Source organism: Centrocercus urophasianus, unplaced genomic scaffold (assembly GCF_019232065.1).
Source record: "Centrocercus urophasianus isolate 14NV4802_14NV808 unplaced genomic scaffold, USGS_Curo_1.0 seq_9, whole genome shotgun sequence".
In the NCBI taxonomy this organism is placed as follows: domain Eukaryota; kingdom Metazoa; phylum Chordata; class Aves; order Galliformes; family Phasianidae; genus Centrocercus; species Centrocercus urophasianus.
The window spans coordinates 8,312,311-8,338,907 of NW_024885532.1; the positions used below are offsets into that span (position 1 = coordinate 8,312,311).

Sequence of the window (26,597 nt, forward strand, 5' to 3'; positions counted from 1 at the left end):
AACAGGAAGGAATGGCACACTGGGGCCCGAACTGCCCTCTTGCAGTCTTCCTCTACCTAATGCCTAACGCTCCCAGGCCACCTCCTCCACGTGGCACAGCGAGGACCGGCGAGGACCGGCCCTGCCTCGGGGTACAGCCTCGAGGAGCCGGGGGGCGCCGTGAGGGCAGCCGTTAGGGCGGCGTTGGGGCTTCCCGTTGCTCCCGCCCGCCCCCCAGGGGAGCGCTTCAAAAGCGCGCGCGCTGCGTTCCACTCCTCCTCCCGAGCGCCGGGCGGCACTTGGCCTCGCTGGCTTGCCGTAGCGGGGCCGCCGGCGCGCTGCCTCCCGCTCGCTCTTCCGTGACTTCCGTGCAGGCGGCGCGGCGATGGCGCAGCACGGCCCGAGCGTCACGCTGTCCCTCACGCTGCCCATCACCTGCCACATCTGCCTGGGGAAGGTAACGGCCCCGTGGCGGCCGCTGCCCGGCCCTCTTCGCCCACACGCCGCTGGGGTGGCGGGAGGAAGGCAGCCGGCCGCGCTTGCTCGGAGGTGTCGCCGTACTCTCTGCGAACAGAGGGGCGATCCCGACTGGGGCTGGGGAGGATCGTGGCCTTGGGGCTGCCGGCACCGAGCGGGTGGGGGGAACCTTGCAGGACGTCTCTGGGAGCCGTGAGGGCCGCGGGCCACGAGACGCTGTCCGTCCGTCCGTGTCCAACCCCTTCCCCCCCCCACACACACACTCGAAACTCGGACTGCGGGCGCAGTGCATTCGGAGTGAGGATTTTGAGGTTTTGTCTTCTGATAGCTGTGGGAGGTGGAGCAGCTTAGGATGCATGGCAGGTTTGTGTCCGAGGGCGGTGTGAGGCCGGGTGGAACAAAGAAGTGTAGAACCCGCCGTGGTGGAAGTGTTCAGCAGAATTACAGTCTTTTGAGAAAGTGTTGTGATTTGGTGGCTTAAGAAGGTCTCCATCACCTTGTCATCTCTTTTGGGTGGCAGAGAGCTGTTGGGTCTGTTTGGCTCTGAAAGCTCCTGGAGCCAGCTGCCATCACTACCTGCTTTGCTTGTTCCTTTCTCGCTCCCCATTTCTCTTTCACGTTTTCTTGCATCCCAAAGCAAACTTCTTAAAACACATCAGCAATCACAAGTGAAGAAATATCCTTTATGTTTGTACTATGGTATTTACACCCGCTTTCTTTCTGCCCCATGTGGGCGTGCCTCTGAGGCCTGTTCTGCTTGCCCAATAACCAAAGAAAAGGTGTGTTTGGTGCATGCAGCAGATATGGCACTGGTAGTGGCAGTAGTTGGACACCTCCCTTTATTCAGCTGTCCTATCTTGACAGTGCTGTTTCTGTCAACCCCGTGTGCAGGCCAAGCAAGGCAGGAATGCAGTCCTCTTATCTCTTCTTTTGTGTTTTTAATGCAGAGGGAGGAGAACATAAGTTTGCTGTGTATGTAATGCAGAGTGGATGCTCTTTGAAAAGGATTTTAAGTCTGACTGTGGTGATTTTCAACATAATCTAAACATGGATGTCCCATTCGTGGAGGCATTCAAGGCCAGGCTGGATATGGCTCTGTGCAGCCTGGTCTAGCGGCTGGTGACCCTGCATATGGCAAGGGGATTTAAAAATATATGATCATTGTGGTCTTTTTCAACCCAGGCCATTCTATAATTCATTCAGATTCTGTTATAAGCCTGCTTGCTCATTTCAAGCCATTGCTTCATTCTTCCTCATCACTTCTGGAATTGGCCAGGAATGGAGGTAGCTGGGTTTGTACTGGAAGAATTTTCCATATTTTTCTTTCTTGATATCTTGCACTGAAATAATGTTTTAAAATTATGTAAGTGAATGAAGTATCTGTATAGAAGACTTTTGGATGCTTCCTTTATCAGATGCATTAGGTTTTGCCAAAGTTGTCTGCTGTGGCTGTCCTTTTTCTTTTAATACAAATCTTTGTCTCCAGCTTGAAACATCACAGAACATCAGAAAAAACTCTTTTCAGCGGTGTTTTTAGAGGGTAATAAAGGACTATTAGCACAAATAACAGGCAAATCTTATCTTACAGAGTAGAGTAGAGCAGAAGGTGCTGCTGGGGTTAACAGGTTCTGGTACTTCTGTATTTTGTATTGTGGGCTTCAGATGGGATGTAAAGCCCACCCTGCAGTCAGAATGTATCTGCTGCTATCTGTGGAACTTGTAGGGGATTAGTGGCAAAACGGGGATTTCATTGTACATTGTGAGAAGTGTATAAAAAGAGAAGTAGAAACTCCTTCAGTATTGTAATCCACATGTTGTATTTAAGGAAGCTGAGTTCTTTCAAGATAGTCTGGGCTAACTTCTAATATTCATAACTGGCGAGTTGATCAGAAGCTGCATGAGGCCTTCAGGCATACTTGTTGCAGATTAACTGAAGGTCTCATCAGATTGATTTCAGCAGTGATTTGCTTGGGCTCAGGCATGAGGTTCCGTGCGCACTGAAATCTCTGAGGATGTCCAGGGGCTCATTCTCTGATATCAGTGTGCTTGTTTTCCATATGCCTGCTCCTCAGTTAATCTGCTTGAAGGTCCAGAAGAGTCTTCAGTGTGGTGTAAATGTGTACGGGATTTGATTTTGATCCATGGAAGAATCATATTGTGTGGGGAGGGAAAACTAGGACAATACTCAAATTTTCCTTAGCTAATCAAGCCTTTGCAAATAAGCTATAGCCTTTCCAGTCACTGCAGTCGATTAAGGAACTGAAACTGTGCTGTAATTCAAGTAAAATGCTTTTTAGTAACATGTGTTGTGATCCCCACCCCCAGGCTTGTCACAGGCTCAGGAACTTGGTGAAGGGAAGTGGCACCCCCAGCCTTTGTGTTTCCTGATGACACTTCAGCAGCAGCTCCTTCTGCTGTTGCATGAATTGCTTTGTGTTAGTTCTGAGCTAACACAAGTATAAACTGCAGCCCTGAAATGAAATGTGTGAACGTATAAATCAGGAGCAGTGTCCTCTAGAGAGTAATAATTGTGACTTACAGTTGTAGAGTCGACATTCACTTGAAGAAGAATACATCCATGTCATGTTTGGGGTAACTGAGGGTCTCTTGCTCCCCTGGGTGAAGACCTACACTCTTAAAATGTGTTCTCCCATTTTGGCTACTGTATGTTATTCTTCTGCGTATCAGAGCCATTTGTATAACTGTGCTCATATAATGGCTGGTTCTGGATGAAAAAGAAGAGCAACCAGAAAAAAAGTTGTTGTTTTTTTTTTTTTTTTTCTTCTAGCTGCTGATGGAAAGCTGCAGAAAGCTCTTTTTCTGGTAAAGAAAGCAGTAAAAAACAAGAGTGTATTTTTTATGTATCTATATTATTGAAATATTTAAATGTTTACAAAGCATTGCTATGGTAATGCTTGCATTAATCACAAAAAAAAAGCGTCCTTAATTAGAGGTGAAAATGTGCAGATGCCTGCAGAAATCATTTAGTCTCTCTCTTTACACCTTCAGTAACTTGACATTCTGTTTGTATATGGACAGTCCTGAGATTCCTAGGCTGTCACATTAGGAGTTTTTAAACTACTAGTAATCCTATAGTGTGTTAGAAGCATAGAAAGCAAATTGGAGAAGGAGCTGACAGATCTGGCTCTTAATTTGGATCTGTTGTATGTGAGTGGTAAAACATTTAGTTTATAGTTTGTGCAACACTGATTTTGTAGGTATGATTACTTCAGGACATTTCTTACCTGTTTTCCAAAGTGGTTATTAGCTTTCCACTTGATTTTTCTCTGCCAACATTTCATTTATCTGTCTTAGCTGGACAGCTTTTCTAATAGAATGAATGAGGAAAACTGTGAGGCTGATGAGGACTTCCTTTGCAACTGAAAGAATTCTCCTGAACTTGGGCTTCTAAGTGCTTAACAGATGCAGTGCAGCAGATGGAAGTAGTGGGTGCTGCTACCTCTGTGTATCAGAAGATGTTTATTAGGCAAAAATGGTGACAAAGTAATAACAAATATTTCTTTTACAGAACCTTAACATAGATATGAATGTCAAGTCTTAGGAGATTTGAGAGTTTATATTACTGTAAGTTGTAACACATGCCTCAGTAAAGCATGGATATAAGGAAAAGTAATTTTCTTCTGTATCGTAGTTAGTCTGTGTCCCGTACTTACTTTCAAACTGGATTTATAGTTAATCATAGAATCATTAAGGTTGGAAAAGATTTCTAAAGTTGTCTAGTCCAACTGTCCACATACCACCAATACTGCCTCCTAAACCACATCTCTGAGTTCTGCATCTGCTGTTTTCTTAAACACCTCCAGTGACACTGACACTTCCCTAAGCTACCTGTTCCAATACTTAACTACTCTTCTGGAGAATAAATTGCTTTTAATATCGAATCTGAACCTCCCCTGGTGTAACTTGAGGCCATTCCCTCTCATCCTGTTGCTAGTTACATGGGAGAAGAGGCCTACTCTCACCTCACCACAACCTCTTTTCAGGTAGCTGTAGAGAGTGATAAGGTATCCCCTGAATCTCCTCCAGACCAAACAATCCCAGTTCCCTTGATTGCATCTCATAAGACCTGTGCTCCAGACCCTTCACTAGTTTTGTTGCCCTTCTCTGCACGTGCTTCAGGGTCTCAATGTCTTTCTTGTAGTGAGCAGCCCCAAACTGAACACAGTACTTGAAGTGCAGCCTTACCAGAACTGAGTATAGAGGTTTGATCACCTCCCCAGTCCTGCTGGTCACACTATTTCTGATGCAGGCCAGGGTGCTGCTGGCTTTCTTAGCTGCCTGAGCACACTGATGGCTTATGTTCAGCTGAGCTTCGGCCAACACCCTCAGATCCTTTTCCACTATGCAGCTTTTCAGCCACTTCATCCCAAGCTTGTAGTTCAGGACTTGACACTTTATATTGTTCAATTCATCCCATTGGCTTCAGCCCGTCAGTCCAACCTGTCTGTGCCCCTCTGTAGGCTTTCCTCAGGCAGATGAACACATCCCCTGAGTTTGGTGTCATTTGCATGTTTGCTGAGGGTGCACTCAATTTCCTGCATCCAAATCATCAGTAAAGGTATTAAACAGGATAGGCCCCAATATCAACCTCTAGGGAACACCATTCGTGACTGGTCACTAGTTGGATTTAACTCCATTCATTGCCACTCTCTGGGCCTAGAAATACAGACTGATATTTTTTTTTTTAACCAGACAGCATGTAGCTGTCCAAGCTATGGGCTGCCAGCTTCTCCATGGGAATACTATGGAAGGCAGTATTGAAAGTTTTAATGAAGTTTAGGCAGGCCACATCAACAGCCTTTCCCTCATCCACCTGATAGGTCACCTGGTCATAGAAGTAGGTATGAGGGTGGTAAAGCAGAAACTACCCTTTGTGAACCCTTGCTGGCTGGCCCCGATCTCCTCCCAGTTGTCCCACACCTGCTGTCTGATCACAATCAAGATGATCTGTTTCATAACTTACCCCAGAGCCTAGGTCAGGCCTGTAGTTGCCCAGATTCTGGTTACAAATCTTCTTAACGATAGGCATCGTGTTCACAAGTCTCCAGTCACCTGGAACTTCCCTGCCTGACCAGGACCACTGAGAGACAATGGAAAGCAGCTTAGCAATCACCTCTGCTAGCTCCCTCAGCACCTCAGGTGGATCCCATCTGGCCCCACATAACATTCAGTAATGATGCAAGAGTTTGTTTACTCTGTTGTTTTGACAGGGAGGAGGGATGTTTCTTGAAAGGAACTATGTCCAATCTTCAAGCTGTCCCATTCTGTTCTAATGATGGGTAGCAGTACATATCTTGCAGAAGGCTTCTTGAATGATCGTTGGTTCATATTTCTGGTCGGTATTTTTGGCCCATATTGTTTTAAAAAGTGTATTTCCATAAAGCTGGTTATATACAGGCTAGAGATAATTTATAATGCTGTTCATTTCAGTGATAGCTCTCAAGGCAAAGCCTTGGTTGTTGCTAGGAACTCTCTCTCGTTCCCTTCCTTTGGAAATGAGTGAACGTATATGTTTCAGTCTCCCTCTGTGTAAGAATGTGATCTCATTTTGTTGGTATGGTTGGCTTCTCTTCTTGGAGATGGCTTTCACAGTGTGTATTAATGAGCACACAGAATTGAGGATCTCTAATTTTGCAGCAATGGTTGTAGCTGTAGCACCACCTATAATAGGGGAATTTGGTGCTTTAAGTCAGGAGACCACACCTAGTCAGAAACAGCAGTGTCACTTTCCTATTGGAAGTCTAGACTTGCTTGGAGAGATTAGGATAGTATATTTTTGTATTCTATTATCTGAAAGTGTTTTTAAGTATTCATAGCATCTTTCTGTTTGTTTGTTTGTTTTGTCTTTTTCTTTTCCCGCTTTTCTCCTCCTTCTTGATGCTCAAAGGTCCGCCACCCAGTAATCTGTGTCAACAATCATGTCTTCTGTTCCATTTGTATTGAAGTCTGGTTGAAGAATAATAATCAGTGCCCAGCTTGCAGGATTCCCATCACACCTGAAAATCCTTGCAAGGAAATTATAGGTAAGGACAACTGGAGGCTTTGAAATAATGTTTACTGCTGGAGGACATTCTTTTGGGTCCAAAGATGTCTGGGTATTTTTTCCATCAAAGCATTATCTGCCTGGAAGCATGCGTAATAACTATAAGATAAAAATTTCAAAGGCTGTGCATAGTAATGACTTGATTATTCAAAGGCAGAAAGCACCCCACCACTGCAGTTATTTTTTCTTTTGTAATCTTGGGTTGGACAATGACTTTAACTGGATAAAATGAATCTCACTTCAAGTATCTTACCTGTGTGTTGCAGTTTGACCTAAGAGGATATCTTATCTCAGCATCTAGCCGAGAAATTATATACTTAAATCCACAATCTTAGAAGTGTATACTTTTTTTTCAAATATTGGTTGTTTTTATGTTTTTGTTTACCATGTCTTTTTTGCTTTATTTTTAAGAAAATGTCGAAGGTGCCTAAGAAAGACAAAGCTACGAAACTTGAATGAGGATACAAACTTCCTCAGGGCTGAGAAATACTGGAATCTTGACTTGACATAAAATACTAACATTGCTATATATAAATATATAAAATATATATATCTGAACAGCCTTTAGAAAAATATGCTGTCGTGTGCTAAATAAATGTATGTGTGTTGGTTTTTATTGTGTACTTTTCTTCCTTTCTGTACTGGTTTTGGCCAGGATACAGCTCACTTTCTTCCTAGGAGCTGATGTAGTGCAGCATTGTTGATTTAGGAAGAGAATGATATTGATAACATACTGATGTGTTAGTTGTTGCTGAGTAGTACTTATACTAAATCAAAGACTTTTCAGCTTCTTGTGCTGCCTCAGCTGTGAGAAGCTGGGAGTGCACAGGGAGCTGAGAGGGAACAGAGCCAGGACAGCTGACCTAAACTGGCCAAAGGGATATCCTATACCATATGACATCATACTGAACAATAAAGCTAGGGCTGCCCTGGGCAGGGGTTTCCTCTGGGAACTGGTTGGACAGCAGTCGATGAATGTTGAGCTGTTGTGTTGTGCATCATTTGTTTTATATATTCTTATTATATGTTTATTAATGCTGTTATTATTATTTTCCTTTTCCATCCTGTATAATGGTCTTTATTTCAATCCACAGGTTTCTTTTTTTTTTTTCCTCATTCTCTCTCCCATCCCACTGAGAATTGGAGAGTGAGTGAACAGCTGCATGGTGCTGAGCTGCCTGCTGGGTTAAACTACAATAGTCCTTTTGGTGCCCAGCGTAGGGCTCAAAGGGCTGAGATAATGACAGATCTGACTGGAACATATAAACACAAATTTGTCACAATGTTGATTTTCCTAATCATCAAGTTCTGTTGTGTAGCACCTTATTTGCTGTATATTAAAGTTATCATTTTGCTGTACTGTATAATACTGGCCTGTGTTCTGACAAGATTACCAGTTGTGAGACTAATCTGTTTTTTGTAGTCAGCATTGCTGTCATTTCCATATTTCATGATCCATCTTTCAGAAAATATTAACAATTAACACTTTTTACTCCTCAGGGAGCCAGTCTATAGTGGAGGTAAGAGGGACACTTTCCTCTGTACCTTCAGCCCTCTCTTTCTCCTTCTCTTCTAGGCCAGTTAAGTAGATCTTGAGAATGTTGAGTGTTCTTGGAATGTTCAGACCAGCATGTTCCTATTACTTTGTCTCCTGATTGTGTTCCAGGTCTTGTTTAAGGTTAAACAACTATCTACAAATATCTCCCAGGATCTGTTTCTGGGCTGGATGGTTATGAGTGTAGGATGGAATGGGCAGACACCTGGAATGGTGGGCACCCCCATTGTTTTGGAACTTCTTCCTTGAACAAATGCAGGGTCCTTAAAAACTGGTAAAATGTTTGAAAAAGTTGTGCTATCGCCCTGGCAATTCCAAGGAGACACAAATCACTGCATTATACAGGAGCTGAGCCTATGCCTATCAAGCTGCACTTAACACTGCTCTAACCCCTGCAACATGTCATGCAGCTGAACTGGAAAACCGACTCACGTAGATATCAGTTGTGCTTGTAGACACGGCGAAACAATGGATGCTAAAGTCTCATTTAGTAAAGAAAGAAATTCCTGTGAAGAAGAGAAAGGAGGAGAAAGTGGATAAGACAGGCTACTGTGAAGCAGAGCCATCATAAGAACCGGAGGAGGAAGAGGCAGTGGTTATAAATAAGACAAAAACCACCAAATGCCTATCCCTACATGAGTTATGTGAAAAGATTTCAGCTGTCAACAAGGTGAGCACATTGTCACCTGTCTGCTCTGAGGCTGGGATAATGGGGCCAGGAGTCTAGATTTAGTGAGCTGCAAAGCCGGGCATTTGGGATGCTTCTCTATGGAAGGGGACATTGACAAAACAATTGGAAAACGGGAACAAACACCCATCCTCTGGAAGTGACTCCTGTCAGTACTTCAAGAAAGATTATTCCAAGATTCCCATTCATCAGCTGATTAATCAACAGGAGAGCCAAGCAGTCACGAACCAGACTCCCTTGCCCTTCAGTAGTCCCATATGGCCATTGCAGAAGTCCAGTGGAGTGTGGAAGCTGACAGTGGATTATCATGGCCTGAGTGAAGTCGTGCCACCACTGAGTGCTGATGTACGAGACATGCTAGAACTACTGTGTGAGCTGGAGTCAAATGCAACCAAGTGGTATGCCACAACTGATATCTCCAGTGCTTTTCTCAATCCCTTTGGCAGCAGATTGCAGATCCCAGTTTGCTTTTGCTTGGAGGGGCATCCAGTACACCTGGAATCAACTGCCTCTGGGGGTGCAAGTGCAGCCCTCCCATTCATCATGGGCTGATCCAGGCTGCACTGGAACAGGGGGAACCCTGTTCAGGATGTGGCTGGGCATCAGTCAGGAGGTGGTGAGCAATTGCATTGTGCATTGTTTGCTTTCTTTGTTCTTTTATCACTGTTATTATCCCTTCCTTTTCTGCCATATTAAACTCTTTATATCAAACCATGAGTTTTACCTTTTTTTTTCTGATTCTGCATCTCAGTGGGAGAAACAAACAAGCACCGGTGTGTGGTGCTTAAGATGCCTTCTGGTTAAACCACAATACCCTCCCTTATATTTAACAGTGTGGTCTTAAATAAGGCATGAATCTGTCAAGGATAATACAGAGTTGAAAAAATTCAAATGTCTTCCTGCTGTGAGACAGGATTTTGTCTTCTAAACATCACTAATAGATTCCATCTTAAGCTGTTTGGAAAATGTAAGATTGTAGTTTCCCATGGTAGTAGATTGGTCCAGTATTAGCTGTATTTGTAGCTGATAATATGAAAGACGCTGCAAGGTGGATTGCTAGTAGTAATAATAGTGGATTTCTTTCTTCTGTGCTGCTTTAGGAGGAACAAGTGAAAGTGATCCTACATTTAGTCCAACAGTTAGGAAGCACCTACGTAAAACGAGGCTTGAATTGCTCCACAAAGAATATGAGGTAAGCACACGGGAGTGTTGTGACTTTCCAGATGAACTGCAACTGTTAAGTTACTGCATGCTACTGGTCTTCCTGCTTTGAGTCCTGGTGTTTTTAATTTGAGCAGTGCTATATATTGAATCTACATGGACCTCAGTTGCATTAAAGCTGCACTTTCTAGCTGAGGCTAGGGGAGAGCATTTGCTGATGGCTGGATAGATCCTGCAGTGTTACAGTAATGTTATGTCTAAGCTAGAGGTAGCCAACTACAGCCAGAGGCTGTGGAAATTCAACCACATGATAGTATGCATTTTTTAATGGATATTGAATGTTGGGTACAAACATTTTCTGAATGATTCCCTGTTGCTTATGGAGTCTAAACTTCTTTTTAAAGAATAAATGCTCCTGGAATATTCTGGTGTAGGTGAACTTCATTATTGTTGCTTTGTTATGTTTTGTGAGAGTGGATGAATGCTTAGAAGTTCTTCAACTCTCTGGCTGGAAAAATATTCTAGGAACAAGGTTAAAAGGCATATAAGGAATATGTATACATATATAAGGAATATGCTTAGTTTATCTTCTCAGTTATTGTTTCCTTAGTAGCAGCAGTATGAAGACACCTGTCTCATAGCAAGGAGAATGGGAGAAAGGAAATGGACACTGTATGTATCCTTAATGCAGGAGAAGTCTTTCTGAAAAGTTGGCCTGGAGCTCAGCTTCTTTCATAGAGGAGTCACAAGAAGGGAGTTTCCTTTGTTTCTTTTAAGTCAACTCCAGAGTCACAAAGATGGGCATAGAATAACGTGAATATCTTCCAAAAGAAAAGAGAATCTATTTTAAAATAGTTGTGAGTTTTTTATTATTTATTTGAGATTTGTTTATTGGGGTTCTTTTTGGTCATTTTTTGGGGGGAGAGGATGGTAGAGGCTGATTGTGTGGCTATGTCTTGGATTTATGTAAATGCCATAATGTGGCTTCCTTTAGTAATCTTAACATGAGCAATGCAAGTTGATTAAATAAAGCAATTAAGTTGGAGAAGAGTAAAGAAGACGTTTTCGGGATAAATTATGTATTTTTTATCCCGTTAACAGTAGGCTTTTGCTTCTCTATGAGTCCAGATTGATACAGCCAATAGCTTTGTTCTTTGTTTTTCAGCCACTCCGTAAGTATTTCTACTCCTGTGCAGCTGGAGCAGCCTCTTCCAGGCAGTGTTCTGTCCATTTTAAATCTTGAGACTTTCAGCATCTGAACATGTAATGTTTCAGAGTGGCTCTCTCTTCTTGTTCTCAAATAACAGCAAATGAGTCAGCAGAGGACGACCTTAAGAACTCTCTTTATACAGGAAATCCTCCCACAGAGCACCCTAATTATAGATTAATGTTGCTGAATGCTTCGAAGCTTTTGGACTGCCCACCAGTTCATTCAGGGTCCTTTATATAGTCAAGGGGTTCCCGTCACTAAAACCTCTCTATGCCTGAGTGTGCAAATTGATTGAAGTCCTGCCTGGAGCACCATACATAAGCATACTTATTTTCATGAGTGAAAGGCGTGCATCTGGGCTTGCCAAATAACCAATGGATCTTTAGTGCTGTGGAAACTTGCCAGCATTATTTAATTAATCTCACACATTATTTTAATTCCTGTGAATTTCTGACACCTTTAGGATGAAATAGAATCCCTGCAAAAAGAAGTGGAAGAGCTGAGAGACAGAAATCTCAATTTACAGACGCAACTGAAATCTCTTCTGGATCCCACAGGACCAGCTTTGTGTTACCAAAATGAAGAAACTAGCCAATCAGCAGATGAAGCAAGTACCAGTGGCCCAGAAACCCCAGAGGAATGGAGCAAAAAGCTGAAAGCTGCCAATGATATATGTGAAAAAGTGATAGATAATGTAGAAAAGTTAAAGGAGGTAAAAAATACATTTCTTCATCCATCTTGAAGTACAGTTTTTGTGTTAGTTGAAGGGGTGAGAGCTGGCATGACCTCTGGATACTTTATAGATCCAGGAAAAAACAGAGAAAAAATTGAATTCCAGTGGCTGTTGATGTATCATAGTATTTCCATACAGCATTTGCAAGTGTCAGATATTATTGCTTGTTTTAGTGAGCCTTACATGTGGCTCTTCCTCAACTCCTCTGTCACTCTGTGACTGGGTAATTGGATTATAGTAATGCTTGTCACCAGTATTGATGGCCAGATTTTTCAGGCTTGCGATAATCTATATAATATATCTATTTTACAACATTCAATGACCGAACACAGTAGAGTTGGCTGAGACAGATTTTGCACTATTGCCCTCCTTACTAGCCAATATTTTTGGTGCAATTTGCTGAGACAGAGTAACTTGACCTGTTGACCGAAAATAGGCAAGCTTCAGCATTTTATAACCAGAGCATCCTTCACTGGAAGCTTGCAGCTTTTTCATGCAAAACTGAAGTTTTATGTTCAAGAACAATTTTTTTTTTTTTTTCCTAAGAATTAGTAGCATTTACACTTTCCCTCCGGTGCACATTACACCATTCTGTCATTGTTATGTTAGTTGTTAGTGTTAATGGAACACTTCTAGATTTGTATCTTTGTAATCTAAAGGAAATTCTGGTCCTGACTAAACTGGATAAAAGTTTTGTGTATTAAACACTAAAATTGTGACCAAAGAGTAAACTCAAGTTTCCAAGATGAGCTTTTCCAATAGATTGCCTAGGCTTGGATTTCAGCTTTACAGGCACAGACACAGCTGGCTTTCTGAGAGGATACTTCAGAAGCTTCAGAGTAATTTCTAATGGGCTAAAGGGTATTGCCTGGAAAGAGTTCTCTATTTTTCTTCCTTAGCATTAAAATGTAATGTCTCTTTTCTGTGGTAACAGAGGTTTATAACTCTTTTTCATAGATAAGATAAAATTGGAATATAGCAGAGACTGGGAGAGGAAGGATGGTTTGTTTTGGTTTGGTGTTTTTTTCCCCCAACGTAACTTCAGCCTTAGCAACAAAAGGTTTTTATGGAGTTTCTGATTTTTAGTTAAGGATTAGATACAAATAGTGGCTTAGATGGGTTTTAGGGACCAATTCCAAACCTCTGATGTAGATGCTTTCTTTCAGTCTGTTGCTGCTCAATTCTGGAAATACATAAAATCACTCGGCTCTTTTTAGACCTCATTTGACTTCTGAAATAAGAGCGCGCTGACCAAATCCAGTCTGAACAGTAGAGAACTCTTTCCCATGTAAAATCCGTCTGGAGCCAGAAATTTCCTTATTCCCTATAGTACCTGACACAGAAGCTTCAAATGTGCATCTCTTCTCAAGCGAGACAGTGTCCCTCAGAGCATACTGCTGCTGTCATTCTCTAAACCAGACTGGGGGCGGAAATGAGTCACCGTTATCCTTCAGTGTCCTAGGACAGAGACTTCCAGAGTAGGCATTGTAACTTTGAGGAGAGTCATAGCAAATCTGAAAGTAGTGATACCAACACTGTGATAGAAATATTAGATGAAGCACACTCACCAATGGAAAGGTTATGTGAAATCATAAATCTAGGTGCTACTGCATGGGGATATACCTTGCAGGTTATAGGCTTGGAGGTTAGAGCACCCTCTAGAAGGACGCCAGGGAGATTCAGTTCTACCTTGCGACGTGCCAACTGGATCCCTACATAGCAACTCCACACAAGTTGTTCATCTTCTGTTTCACCGTGTGAGTGAGAGAACCGTGTCTCTGGAAAGAGTGAAAGGTCTTGGCCTTGTTATAAAAGGGTTTGATGCTCCCAGATTCTTACTCATTTCCTTCAGGATGGCTTTTTGTTTCCTTATTTTTTTAATACACAATGGAGGAATTGGCACACTAATACCAAAGCTCTGGGCTCACCCTTCCTATCCCTTCTGTACAACAAATCTCTGCTTTTTTTTGTTGCTGTTTTTTCCTCTGGGAATAATGTAGGATTTTTTTTTTAGTTTTGTTTATTTATTCCCCCTCCATTTCTGCCCCAACATCCCGTGCTATCCTAGCCTAACCTGGGAAGTTTCTGGGAATATTTGTACAAGCGTTCAGAGTTTTTTGTCTCTTTTGTGCTGTTTGATGCTTCCAACGAAGGGCATTTCATTCATGAGCCTATTTTCTTAGATCCTTTTCAGGTCTAGCTTGAGATTCAAGTATTCACTGGAAGCATTCTCTAAGCGAGGCCGTGAATTACAAGTCCTGAATTGGTGCGGTTATCTACATACAGAGATTGAGTAGGCTATTAAGTACAAAGAGTTTTTTCTACTTGTTAGGATGGTGGCATTCATTGTTCTGAAACACGGCAGCAGGAAAACTTCTCTTTATACGAAGTACCTTGTTAACAAGAGTGTCTGCTGAACTGAGAAGAAGGAATTGACCTCAATTCAAGGAGTGAGAAGAGTTGTGAATCAGGAGGTCTTAGAAGAAAGTAAAGAAAGACTGCAAATAGCTTGTCATAATGGATTTACATCCATAGGATAACTACTTTAAAAACAAGAAGCCAAAAAAAAAAAAAAAAAAAAAAAGCCCAAAGTAATCTTAATCTAATTTGGGATGGAGGAAGCTGTTCAACATTAGTTTTGCTGATACCTGCACATTGTAATGTTAATGTACTTAACGTATTTAGTCATGGGGAAAAAAAACATGGAATTGCCATTAGTACATCTCCTTAATGACTTTCTGTACTAACTAACATAGCAGTGTTTATTTCCCTAGATAGGACACTTGCAGTGTATTTTGGGAATATAAATTAAAAATGTCTGTTCGCTATTCAGTTTTGCAAGCCATTTCCCATGATGATTTTTAAGTGGTGTCCCTGTCTGAAGGCTGTTTCCTGCTTTCACATTTCTAGTTCTGTCTCTTTAAAAAAGCAGAAACAGCTTGTCCTATAAATATTAGAAGTCATTTCTGTTTTATTGTATACTTATTTTTTTCCTTTTCTTTTCCTTAGGCAAATAGGAAACTGAGCATGGAGAACAATAGCCTTTTAAGAGAGAATTTGCGACTAAAAGCTGAAGTTGATAGTAGATCACCCCAAAAGTATGTGAATATTTTAAAAGTTGCTATATTTTATTTATAGACTCTTTAACTGTTGTAGGGCTTGAACCTAAAACTCTGGTGGTATACACGGCATTACATATGTGTCACAAGGTAGACTTTGGAGTTTTCATCCTCACAGACTTGGGTGACAAATGCAACTTAGAAAGTAGTGGCAAGTCTACAGTAAAGGAATACGTGCTGACCACAAATGCTGCTGTTCTGTCTGTCTTGTACTGGAGAACTGGATCTATTACTTGAATTCTGCTGTTAACTTATTTTTCATTACTAAGAAATTTCATTTAAATCTGACATCTTTTTGTTAAAGTAGGTTTGTTACTGTGAGCCAAGATTCTGTTGATTTATATTTGGTTGGTTTGGGTTGTCCTTTCTTCTTTTTGTTGCCTTCAAAATTTGTTGTATGAACTTAGGCTGCTCATTCAATGAATGTTCCTGACAGCCTTTATCTGAGCAAGATGCATAGATAGGATCAGGCTTCTGCAGCATAAGGATATCATTCCCAGAGCTGATGTCTGCTTGATACTTCTAAGCAGTTCAACATCAACGATGACCTCAAACAGCAGAAGCTGTTTCATACCAATTACAGCTGTGTGCGAAGTCTGTCTCCTTGGAAGTACTTTGCGAAGCAAAGCAATCATATTTTTTAAGATTGTGTCTTTGAAAGCTAAGAGCAGCATTAGTCAAAGGTTTATGTAGTGCTTTTGGGAAAGGGGGCTTGGGGGACCTTAGTAATGTCAGAGAAGAGCTCTCTGGATTTTGTTGTAGCTCAACTACCTTGCTGGAAGATGAAATTATTCCTTGATAGAGAGCTTCCTTGCTAAGCTATTAGTTGTTCAAGGCCCCAAGAGGGCAGATGCATGATCCTTATTTGTAAATGTATAAAGGTACATTTTACTCTCATGTCCACTAATAAAGGAGATGGAATGCTGTTAAAGATCTTGGCAATGAAAAGGGATTTAATGGCAAGAAATACCTTTCCCCTGTAAGAGTTGAGAGGAAGTTGGTGAGTTAGCAAACAGATGCAATTAAAGTAATCCTAGAAAAGATGAGTTAGAAGAGACCAGATCATTTACCTTTATTCTGTTTTACTAAGGTCAGGTAAATTCCGCAGTGGAAAGAATTTCTGCTCTTCTAACTTGTTCATGTTTTACCATCCTATTTGTCAGAGAGATGAGTTACCAAGGAAGGAAGAACAAGACTGTTGCATACTGGTTACTTTACCATCTTTTGTCCGTGCAACCTAAAAAGAATAGCTGATGACTTTCCTCTTTGCAAGTATAAATAATAGCCAAATGTTACTAGAAGCTGGACAGAGCAGGCCTCTTTCACAACCCAGATGCCAGCTAGATTTGCCTGTTCATGTCTCTGAGAACTCTTTTTAGCCTCCGTAACAAATACATCGTTCCTGTATTTTAGGAGTGATTTTCTGCTCATACTAAGCATGGAAGTTAAACTGACTGAGGAACAGTTCAAACACTTTAAAAAATGTAGACAGTTTCAAGTCTGTACCCTACAGCTCTTATCTTCAACTTTGGTTTCATTTTGACTTACGTGGTTTACTACAAGTATTTAAGTATATTCAAGGAAAAAATTGGGCTGGAAGAAATCCTACAGCACATTGAATGTAATATTTTTTATGTGCCATGTCTATACCTTTTCAGTCCTTATTTTCTAGACTGAATTTATCCAGTTCTTCTAGATGTGTGACTTAGGAGGAAAAGTGAGCATCTGATTTAGATGGTGTTGTTCTACTGTCTGTGGTTTTCAGAAGCATAGAGCTGGATACAAGACTGTAAATGAGGCCTCAGTAGCGCTGAGTGGAGCAGAACTTTTGCCTTGATACAACATTCTTTTATCTTGCAGTACTGTTTTTATTGCTTCATTTTATCTGACACTCCTAGCATGAGTGGCTAGTACTTGTTCTGCTAAACAGCTACTGAAAAAGTTACACTGCTACCTCATGTTGTATTTCTGCTGCAGTGTGTGGAACTTGACCCACTTACTGGCTTTCCTCAGGTGGATGTTTTGATGTTTATGTCAAACTTTAAGTAATCACTTTGAATTCCAGTCCCATGGCAGGAAGTCTCTACCATCTTTGTGTTGCTAGCAGATTTTATAAGTGAGCTCTCTTTGATCCTTGTGGTCGTTAGTGTAGTCAATATTGAGACCAGACCTAAGGGCAAACTTTGATACCCAATATTGAGGTCTTTAAACTAAGCTTTATATGCTGAACAGCAGTTGCAATAACTTACCTTGCTTATGAAATCAGAATTTAAAGAATTAACAAAAAAACCCAACAACATCACTGTAATTAAACTATTTTTTGCAGGTACACTGTTTTGCTAATGCAGTTGGGTTTGATGTACTTTATTCAGAAGTATTCAGGTGTAATTTTTGGGGAAAGTTCCTGAACGATATTCATACAGTTCAAAACATCTAATAAGTTAGATAATTATAATTTACTGTCACAAGCATTCTTTTGTTTGTCATATTTCTTAATGAGCTTTGAATTGCTAGATATGGATTCATGCTTAAACAACTAGCTAAGTTACTAGCTAAAATTTGAATCTGATTGTTTGGGAAAGACTCTGTCGTTATTCAGTTCCCTTGACCAAGATGTAATACAGCTTAATAGTGCTGATGCTAAATATCGTAACTAAAATCATTTGATTAGGCTTTGCTTTATAGCAAAGGAAGCACTGATAGCAAATGAATGATCCCTTTGTAATGTAGGCTCTACATCTGACATCACAGGGAAAAAAAAATACAGTTTAGCCTTTTTCAGTAATCAGTAGAGATCTTTTATCATAATCTTGAGTTGATTTTCTTTGATTATATCCATTATAAACTACTGAAAAATGCAGCAATGGCAGATTTTTGCAATATTTTTCATTATGTTTATTGATTCCGTTTGTTTGTTTGTTTTTTTGTTTTCTGTTTCTGAAACAGTTTTGCTAATAGATTCTCAGACCCAGAATTTAATTTTTGGGCAAAACAGTTGAGAAGGCTGACTTTCATCGAACCATTTCATAGCTGGAATATAAACCTGGAAAGCAATAGAGATAAATTTCTTGATCAGATTCTTGTCAGAGACCCTTGTTAGCCACCCATTTCTCAGGCAAGTCAGATTGTTTGGTAGTTACTTGCTTGCTCTTTACTTGTTCTTCCTCTCAAGGATATTTTTGTCACTTGTTTTTCGGGTGCAGAATGGTACAGAATGGGAAAACTAAAGCTTAAGTTTGCAGGATGATGAAGCCCTGCTACTTCCAACTCTGCTTAAAAATAGAGGACTCTTAGGTCAATTGGCAAAGCACAGTGGATTCTAAAAGCATTTTTGGCAAAGGAATGTTTGCTTTTTACCTGAAGGAAAATAACTAGCAAGTCCATCTGCTCCAGGGTACAGTGCATTTTATGAATGGTTAGATTCAAATTAGCTTGTATCAGACTCTTAGGCTTCCTAGGATTCTTTTTCCTAAATATTTAATTTCTTCTGCCAGTTAAAATCCCAGTATGAAAAACATGCTGAAAATTGTTGCATTATCCATTGGGGGTTTTGTTTTGCTTTGTTCTGTTTAGGTTGATAATTTTTATTTTTTTAACCCAGATTTATTTTTTTATCTTGTCTAGCTTTGTGACTTTGGGTATCTGCATACTGAAATCTAAGGCTTTTGGCTTTTTAGATCATTCTGTGTAACATTTACTTTTTATTCAGTTCAGTTTCCACTCATATCAGGCAATTCAATTCAGCTTGTAAGTGAGCCTACCTATTGGCTTCTTGTCTCTGCATCCAGGGTGCAGATATCTTCTTGAATAGAAAGCTGGGCTACTTTCAGTTTCCCAGCAAGTTGGCTGTCCCAGAGGAGTGACTGTTTTCAAAGAACTTGCTCCTCTATAAGCTTACGAAATAAGCTGAGCAAGTATTCGTCGTGCTTCCTTAAAGATGTTGCCTGCCTTCTTCTGTGAGCCAGTCTTTCCTGCAAAATGAAAGCAATAGTAGACAATACCCAGGGCTTTTTATTCAGTCGAACCAAATTCTATTGTTGATGTTGATGCATTTTTCTAGTGTAAGTTGTGAAACAGAGCAAAATACTTGAGGTCTCTCTCTTTTCTTACTGTTTGCTTGCTAGAAATAAAAACGAAACTGCCTTCTAACAGTAACTGTTTCATACCCGCCTGTATAAATATTACACACTGCTTTAAGGAGATTGCATATAACCTGGGACATTGTCAAGATGTTGCTGCAGTTGGCCTTTCATAGTTGGTGTAGAGAGTGACTGCAAAACTCGTCCAGCTGTATCTGATACATGAAAAGAAAGACTGTAAAACATGATACTGCTTTCAGATGTTTTGTTGTCAGATTTCCTAGCTCTTACTTCCCTTCTAACTGCAAAATCCAAATGAGACTTGTATGTCAATGATGGAACTAGGTATGGTTGTGCACTCTGATATTGCCCTAATGTCAGTCTGTGACAAGCTTTGAGTGCATGTTGTCGCTGCCCACTTCCCAGCCTTTGTTTCTCTTGGAGGAGGCTGATGTTAATGTTTCTGAGCCTCATAGCATTCCCCACTTTGGACCATCAGGCGATTAGAACAGAAGAGTCATCTGCCATGGTATCTTTGCAGACCTAGTCTTTTGTATATGGTTATGTAGGAAAACTGTGTTTGTTGCAGTTGTTTACTGTACAAAAAAAAAAAAAAAAAGTTAATAGGAAGCTGTGTAGGTTTGAAGCTGATTCATATGGAGTTAAGGGCTAAACTGAGCTGGCAGTCAGTGGTCACTAATACGTGAAAATAAAACTTTAAAGTTGAATTCACAAAACTTACAGATATTGGGAGAAGAAACAACTGCAAAACTTTTATCTTTTATGAGGAGAGAGACTACTAAAGCTTGCAAACTGTTCCTAAATTGATATCTTCGAGAGCATTCAAACATAATGAAGGGAAAAGCTTTGAGATAATGGAAGTCAGTTGCTCAGATATTATAATTATGTTAGTTCTTGTCCACTGTAGATGAGCAAACTGCTAACTTTCTTATTGATGGTGTCAGGTTAAGTTAAAATGCTTCTCAGACTGACTGAGGAAAGGTCCTGAAATACAGAGTTTAGGTGCTCATCTAGGCATCCAGTGTTACCTCAGACACTAAACGTCTCCAGTACATCTGTCCATGGCTGGCAGTTGTGATACAGGACCTATAGAAATTTCTCTGTCCTTCAGAGAGATAACAGGAGGCCAGCAGTTACTTAAAAGACCTTTGGCCATTTAAAATATGACTAGATGCCATTTTGGGAGATCTAAATTCTTACTGAAACATTTTTATTTACATTGAATATCCATTAACTACTTTGGTCTTTGTGCTTGAAACAAACGTAGTGAGATACAAATGGGCTGTTTAAGAGAGATTACTAAAGAACAAGTCCTCTGCACTGAAAATGCCTGGTCAGTGCTGGAAAAAGTGGAAAGGGCTCATTGTCGTGTGTTGAATACCTGAGCTTCTACTGATGGATGTCTTATCTTGTTCCCAAGTGTGAGCATGATTCTGATACTTCTGGGGAAAATAATGTATCATAATATCAGGCCAATTTTCATTTATTTTCATATAACTGTTCCGTATTTTGTTATCATCAACAAGGTACAGCTTGGGCTATGGCGCAGCTCAGTGTATATCTGAGGAGAAAAGAAGAGGAAATTGCTTAAAGTGGTCTGATTAAGGAGATGGAAAGGGTTCTGGCTTCTTCAGGCAAAATATGTCTTCTGAGCTGTGAGCCAACGTGCCGAATCAGTTACTAGAATACCTCTGTCATCCTCTAGTCTGGAGTGGTTGGTTTAAATACGTGCATTGTAATGTGGCTCTTAAAAAAAGCCATGTCCTTGAAAAAATTGGGAAATAAATGCGTTCAAGTCTCTGAACAGGAGCAAGAAGGCATCTACTACTTTGGTGTTTAACTGCAAAGATTGTATTCGTTATGTCTGATGCTCCATTTCTTAAAACTAAAATTCCCAAGCACATCCCTCTACAACAATTAACATATTAGTGATGCTATTTGGTTTTGAACAGCGTACTGTATTTTTTTTTAACCTGAAGACACTTGTTACAAAAGTTGCACTTGAGAATACTCTTCATAAGCAAATCTGAGGCTGTCACTAATGCTGTTTGCATTAAATAAACATATTACACCATTCTTCCATTAAAAAGGAGTTGCCAGGTATGCATATAAGTGTAAACATGTTTAATTTTTATGTCAAAGTGTGTGTTACAGCAGACCCCAGAAAATCCTGCTTATTCTGCATGATAATTTTTTCCCATCTCTCACTTGACTCTTAAACTAATGATGTGTTGTTGTATCCTTTATTAAGCAACATATAGAGTTGATTTCTGTAAGGCTGCATGAGAAAGTCTCTTAGAGAAAGGCAAAATAAATACTTCTGGATGTTGCTCGGACTCTGCCATGCTGTAGAGGCTATCTCAATACTTTCAACCAAAATCCGAGTTCTTTTTACTGAAGGGGAAAATAAACCAAAGTGTGTTGCATGTGAGGATGCTTATTTCATTGTAACCTCCTCTTCACCTGAGAATATAAGTAAAACATTGCTGAACTCCCTATGGTTCTGTTTTTGTCTGGTTTCATATGGCAGAAGGAGGAAGTCTTGTACCATTTTTCTCCCATTTCCCTGTTGAATGAAACCGGAAATGGAAAAACTGAAACAGTTAAATGAGAAAACTTGTTACACATAGAATGAGCAGAAGAGAGATGGGCTACTTTCATTTTTGTGAAGACAGTGGTAATTGACTAGAGCTAATTTGTGGTAACTTGCCTTGGTATAAGTTCCCATTAAGTGAGTTGCTTTGGCAGAAAAATTCTTACCACGTCAACACTCTTATTCCAAGCAGTGAACTGATACCTCGTGCTTTTATATCTACACAGTAGTGAGTAATATCAAAACTACGTGGAATTTGGACTGCTTTGATTATAAAAATGGTGTAGTAGCAATTCTGTGAAAGAAATTATGTAGACTGTGGTGCAATCTTTACTACCACTAAGTCCTTTCAATATGCAGAAGTAACTGAATGGTGGAATATATCAATAGATCTGGTTGCTCATGCCCAACTTGTTCAGGGCTTGTGATGCCCCTTATTCCTTTCTCTCACTTTTGGTGTGACCACATTGCAGTTGTCAGCACAGAGCAGTCTCCTGCTGCTTTATACTGAGTTTAGTTCCTTGCTGGAAATGCATGCTAGGATTTACGGATATTTCACCAGCGTAATTGTGGGGCACAGATATGCTTCCTTCATACCTTGTTGGTCTAAAGGTTACAGTGAGAGCATTTAATGAAAGGGTACGAAAGTGGAATTAGGAAGTTTGTTGGGGAAATGTAGTGGGAATTCCCTGTTACTCAGTGATTCCTAAGGAAGTACAGACAAAGAAATGGGGTGGAAACAGTCTTTGTGCTGGAAGAATGAATATGAAGTTTTGCAGTGATGTGGATCTGCAAGGTGGAAAGTAAGATAAGCCAAAATCGAGAATTGTCATTTATTTGTGAAATAAAACCACGTGTGGCAGAGTTTTAGGGTGGCTGCAGGTCCTTTCCACCTTCCTAATAATATCAGACCTTTGTTTTACCTTTCGGTAGATTGAAAGCCTTGGATGGAGCAGGAAATTCCCTGGTGCCCATCTGTCAGTGACAGGTTAGAATTAGTCAGGGCATATAGCTGAAACCTTCACCTGCCCTCTAGGGAAGGTCAGGCTTGAAAGCTGGTGGAGGATGGGGGGGGAAGATAGGTCTGTATCCTTGCAGTTCAAAATGTGCTCAGACTGGAAGCTCACAAACATACAATTTTAACAAACCACAAGTGGCACTTCTTTTGTACTGGAGTTGAGGAAGAAATTAGGTTGTTCCAGCTGTAAAATTTGAAGACAAAACAAAATAGCTCTGACATGAGCAGAAGTACCATCCATACGGTGGCTGAAGAGAAGCTGTATATGTAATAAGAATATAATTGAAATGTTCTGCATAAGTATTTAAAACACCTCAAATGACTAGTGCTATTCCTGAATTTTAAATTGGCATTTTGTATTTGACAAGGTGACATTGTGTAGGAATTGTATTGTAAAACACTGCTGTACTGCAGGAAAATGATTGAATGTAAATATTTCAAGATGTGGACCACTGTTCAAATGTTATCATAAATCTTTGCCATTGTTTTAGGGGATAATTCTTCATGCATATTTGAGTTGAATTGATGGAACCAGCCCCTGGAAGGATAATCTGCTTGTTATTACCTTACTACTACTAATAGTTTAATTCTGGCTTCTCAGGGCTTCACTGTAACCTATACATTACATATGCAGATTTATTTATTTTGTTCTATGGTTAGCTGAGAACTGAAACTGTCGCTTTTGTTTTCAAATTAACACAGTAGAAAAGCACCACGTCTTTTTCCAACTTAATGTTTTTGGGTTTTTTTTCCTTCTTTTTCTTACAGGTTTGGTAGGTTTACCATAGCTGCGCTGCAGTCCAAAGTAGAACAAAGCGAACGTGAAATGAACCGTCTAAAAAAGGCACTGGAAAGAAGTGATAAGTATATAGAGGAAATGGAGTGTCAGCTTTTACAGCTGAAAAGTGCAGGTGAAGGAACTCAGACCATAAGTGCTGTTAGCGAACAAGCACTTTCTGCAGATGCTAAAGGAACTGAGAGCAATGAAGATACTACATGTTCAAAAACCCAGGTTGAGGAGAAAAAAGCTGTGACTACCAGCCAGAGTCCTGACAATCTTGAACAGCTAGCAGACAGTGGAACATGTTCAAACTCTTTGAGTCAGGGTGGTTCAGATGGTTCAAATACCCAGAGTATCCAAAAGAAAGAATTGTTTCCAGGATGTCAGGGAGTCCATCTGGATGAAAGTAGTACAAGTATGGATACTTGCTTAGAACAGCAGTGGAATAAAATTGAGGAATGTACCCCATATAAGGATGAAGAACTTTATGATCTTCCGGCACCATGCACTCCTTTTCTGTCCCTCAGTCGCCTTCAGTTGAACACTCCTGATGGAAAAGAAAACATGGAGAAAACGTCAACATTCTTGAGAAAGCTGAAATTTGAAGAGTTTTGTGACACTTCAGATGACTGCAGCAAAGATTCTCGAGAGCACAACACAAGCAGTGAAAAGAAGCTAAATTGCTTTTCTGTGGGAAAATCAGGTTTTTGGGGCACTGGCCCAAATAGGTTCACAGACAACTTAGATTTTGATGAATCAGCGCAAAATTCAACATCTGGTCAGTCAGATGAATCATCAGCAAAGTCCAGTGATAAAACAAGTTCATGCTTGCCTAAAAGGTTACATACTCTCTGCTCTTCGGAAATGAATCGCACAAGAACCTCCAGTGAAGCATCTATGGATGCTGCCTACCTTGATAAAATTTCTGAGCTGGACTCGATGATGTCTGAATCAGACAATAGCAAGAGTCCATGCTATAATTTTAAGTCCTCTGATCTTGATAATTCTTCAAAGTCAACAGAGGGCTCTAAGCTTCTGGATGAAGCTGAGAAGAAACTGGAAGGGATGAATGAAGAACAGAGTATGAAGTGCTCAGAAACAAGCAACCTATCAGTTCTATCAGTTGACAGAACTGGATGGAAACCTGCCATGTTTTCTGTCCTATCCCCATCTAGACTAGATGTGAATGACCACTTTCCACTATTTACAGGCCCAAATGTAGTAGCTAGTGAAATCAAACCTCCAAACTGCTTGTTTCAAAGAGAGTTTTCCCAGAGCCTGCTATTCAGTAACTCCCAGAGGCTGTTTGAGGAACAAAAGTTTGAATCATGCTTTTTAAAGATGTCATCTGACCTACACAATCAACTTAACCCTCCTTGGGTGCCTTCCTTTATTGCTGAAAAGAAAAATAAAAATGCCAGTCAGTCGACCAAGAGGAAAATTCAGAGCAGCCTTTCCAGTGCTAGTCCGTCAAAAACTACCAAAAACTGATTCTGTGTGGAAATCAAACGTGGCTCAAAGTCATCAAACTGCGAATGTTCAGTATTTACCAAGTGAACTTGCTTTTTTTTGATGATTTCCCTGGAGTCTGATCCTGCTTTCTTCTGACTGAATGAAAACTGAACATTCCATTGCCCATTACAAGCTCTTTCCTAGGAAAGAACCATTCCAGATCTCTTCTTTGGCTGGAACATTTTGTTTACTTGGAATTTTTATGGTGTGTTTTTTTTCTTCTGAATTTTCAAGTTTCATGATCTTCCAGTTGCTAGCACAGTGTATGGCTCCCTTGAGCAGGCCAGTTGTAAGTGATCCTGTCAAATCAGTCATTTATTAAGAACTTGCTTTAAAGGTTACATTTTCCTTTCACATTTTGTGCGTGCAAGGCAGCTACTGGCTATATATCCTATGGATTCATGAAATTGCTATAAAACAATGTCCGTTTTGCCATAAAACTTGCCTCCAAGAGGAAATCTCGCTGCTTAGGTTGTTTCATGGCACTGTACTGTACCAGAACTCTTGTTTTACGTAGGTATAAGGTAGCAGCCTTTTTCATTTCAGGGTTGCAGTAGTTCAGTTAGAAAACATCGCTTCTTTAACACTGCAAATATGGCTTTGTATTTTTTGAAGTTAAGCACAATTTTTAATTTAGTTCCCAAAAAGGGGTTGTTATTCTAAATGTGTTCAGTATGCCTGCGTAGACCATAAAAATGGGTTTGTATGCTAATGACTTGTTTATCTAATGTGCACTGAACATTTTACATTAATACTGTACCATTTTACATTAATACTGCATGCTTTTCTATGTGAATTGAATAAAACATGTTATAAGCAATGTAATCCTTGATGTTGTCTCTCAAATGTAGTATTAGCAAAAAGGAAAAAAAAGGAATTGAGAAACTTTTTTTTTTTTTTCCCATAATTTGGAAGATAACCTGAGATTTGTTAAATGTAAATGTAAGCTTGTTCACAAAAAATAAAATCTCCCTTTCTCCTCCTTGTTAGATGTATTACCATTCTAGTGTCAGCATCAATACAGTTGATGGAAATGGCTTTCAGCCTCTCTGGAGGTGACTCTTCCATGAAGTATTGCATAGGTCAACATAATGTGATGGCCTAGTACAGGCAGGAGACCTAATTAAGCAGCAGAGCAAAATTGGTTTCTTTGCATTATTGTGTTTTAAGGGGTTTTTGCCATTTTGGTCGGTGGGATTTTTTTGTTTGTTTTTTGTTGTTGTTTGTTTTTTGTGGGGAGGTGGTGGTGGACTTTTTAAATTTTTTTCAAGGGCACATTTAGCTCTAAGATTCCATTTTTCTTTTTGTGCAGGCCTCTGATGGCATTTTTTACAAGTAGAAATCCTTGATTTGTCAATACACATGATATGAAAAATCCATACGCTGCCTTTTGTCCCCTTGAAGAGAGTGAAGGCAACTGGAAAATTTCAATAGACTCTGTCTGGCTCATCTTTTACAAAGTTAAGCATTTGAACAAGAATTACATTTCACACTGTAATGTGTACATGGATTTATGCAATTGGTATGTTCATTCTAAATGGGTTTGGATTGTTTGTTGTTGTTAAAAAAAAAAAAAAAAAAAAAAAAAAAAAAAAAATTAAAAAAAA

The 26,597-nt window shown here is 40.1% G+C and overlaps 1 protein-coding gene across 3 annotated transcripts; it reads left to right on the forward strand.

Annotated features, from left to right (window-relative positions):
- The first annotated feature begins 336 nt into the window (after positions 1 to 336).
- OBI1 (ORC ubiquitin ligase 1) lies at positions 337 to 25,815 on the forward strand. 3 transcript variants are annotated; one of them, XM_042838849.1, is made up of 6 exons: positions 337 to 436; positions 6,365 to 6,500; positions 9,864 to 9,955; positions 11,598 to 11,846; positions 14,877 to 14,965; positions 23,466 to 25,815. In XM_042838849.1, the coding sequence occupies exons 1-6, from the start codon at positions 365 to 367 to the stop codon at positions 24,967 to 24,969; spliced, it is 2,142 nt and encodes a 713-aa protein (XP_042694783.1). In that variant the 5' UTR covers positions 337 to 364; the 3' UTR covers positions 24,970 to 25,815. The 3 variants fall into 3 exon arrangements, with proteins under 3 accessions (XP_042694783.1, XP_042694784.1, XP_042694785.1); XM_042838850.1 differs by lacking the exon at positions 337 to 436 and adding an exon at positions 6,932 to 9,161 and having other exon boundaries at positions 6,412 to 6,500; XM_042838851.1 differs by lacking the exon at positions 337 to 436 and adding an exon at positions 8,187 to 9,161 and having other exon boundaries at positions 6,419 to 6,500.
- Positions 25,816 to 26,597: the final 782 nt, after the last annotated feature.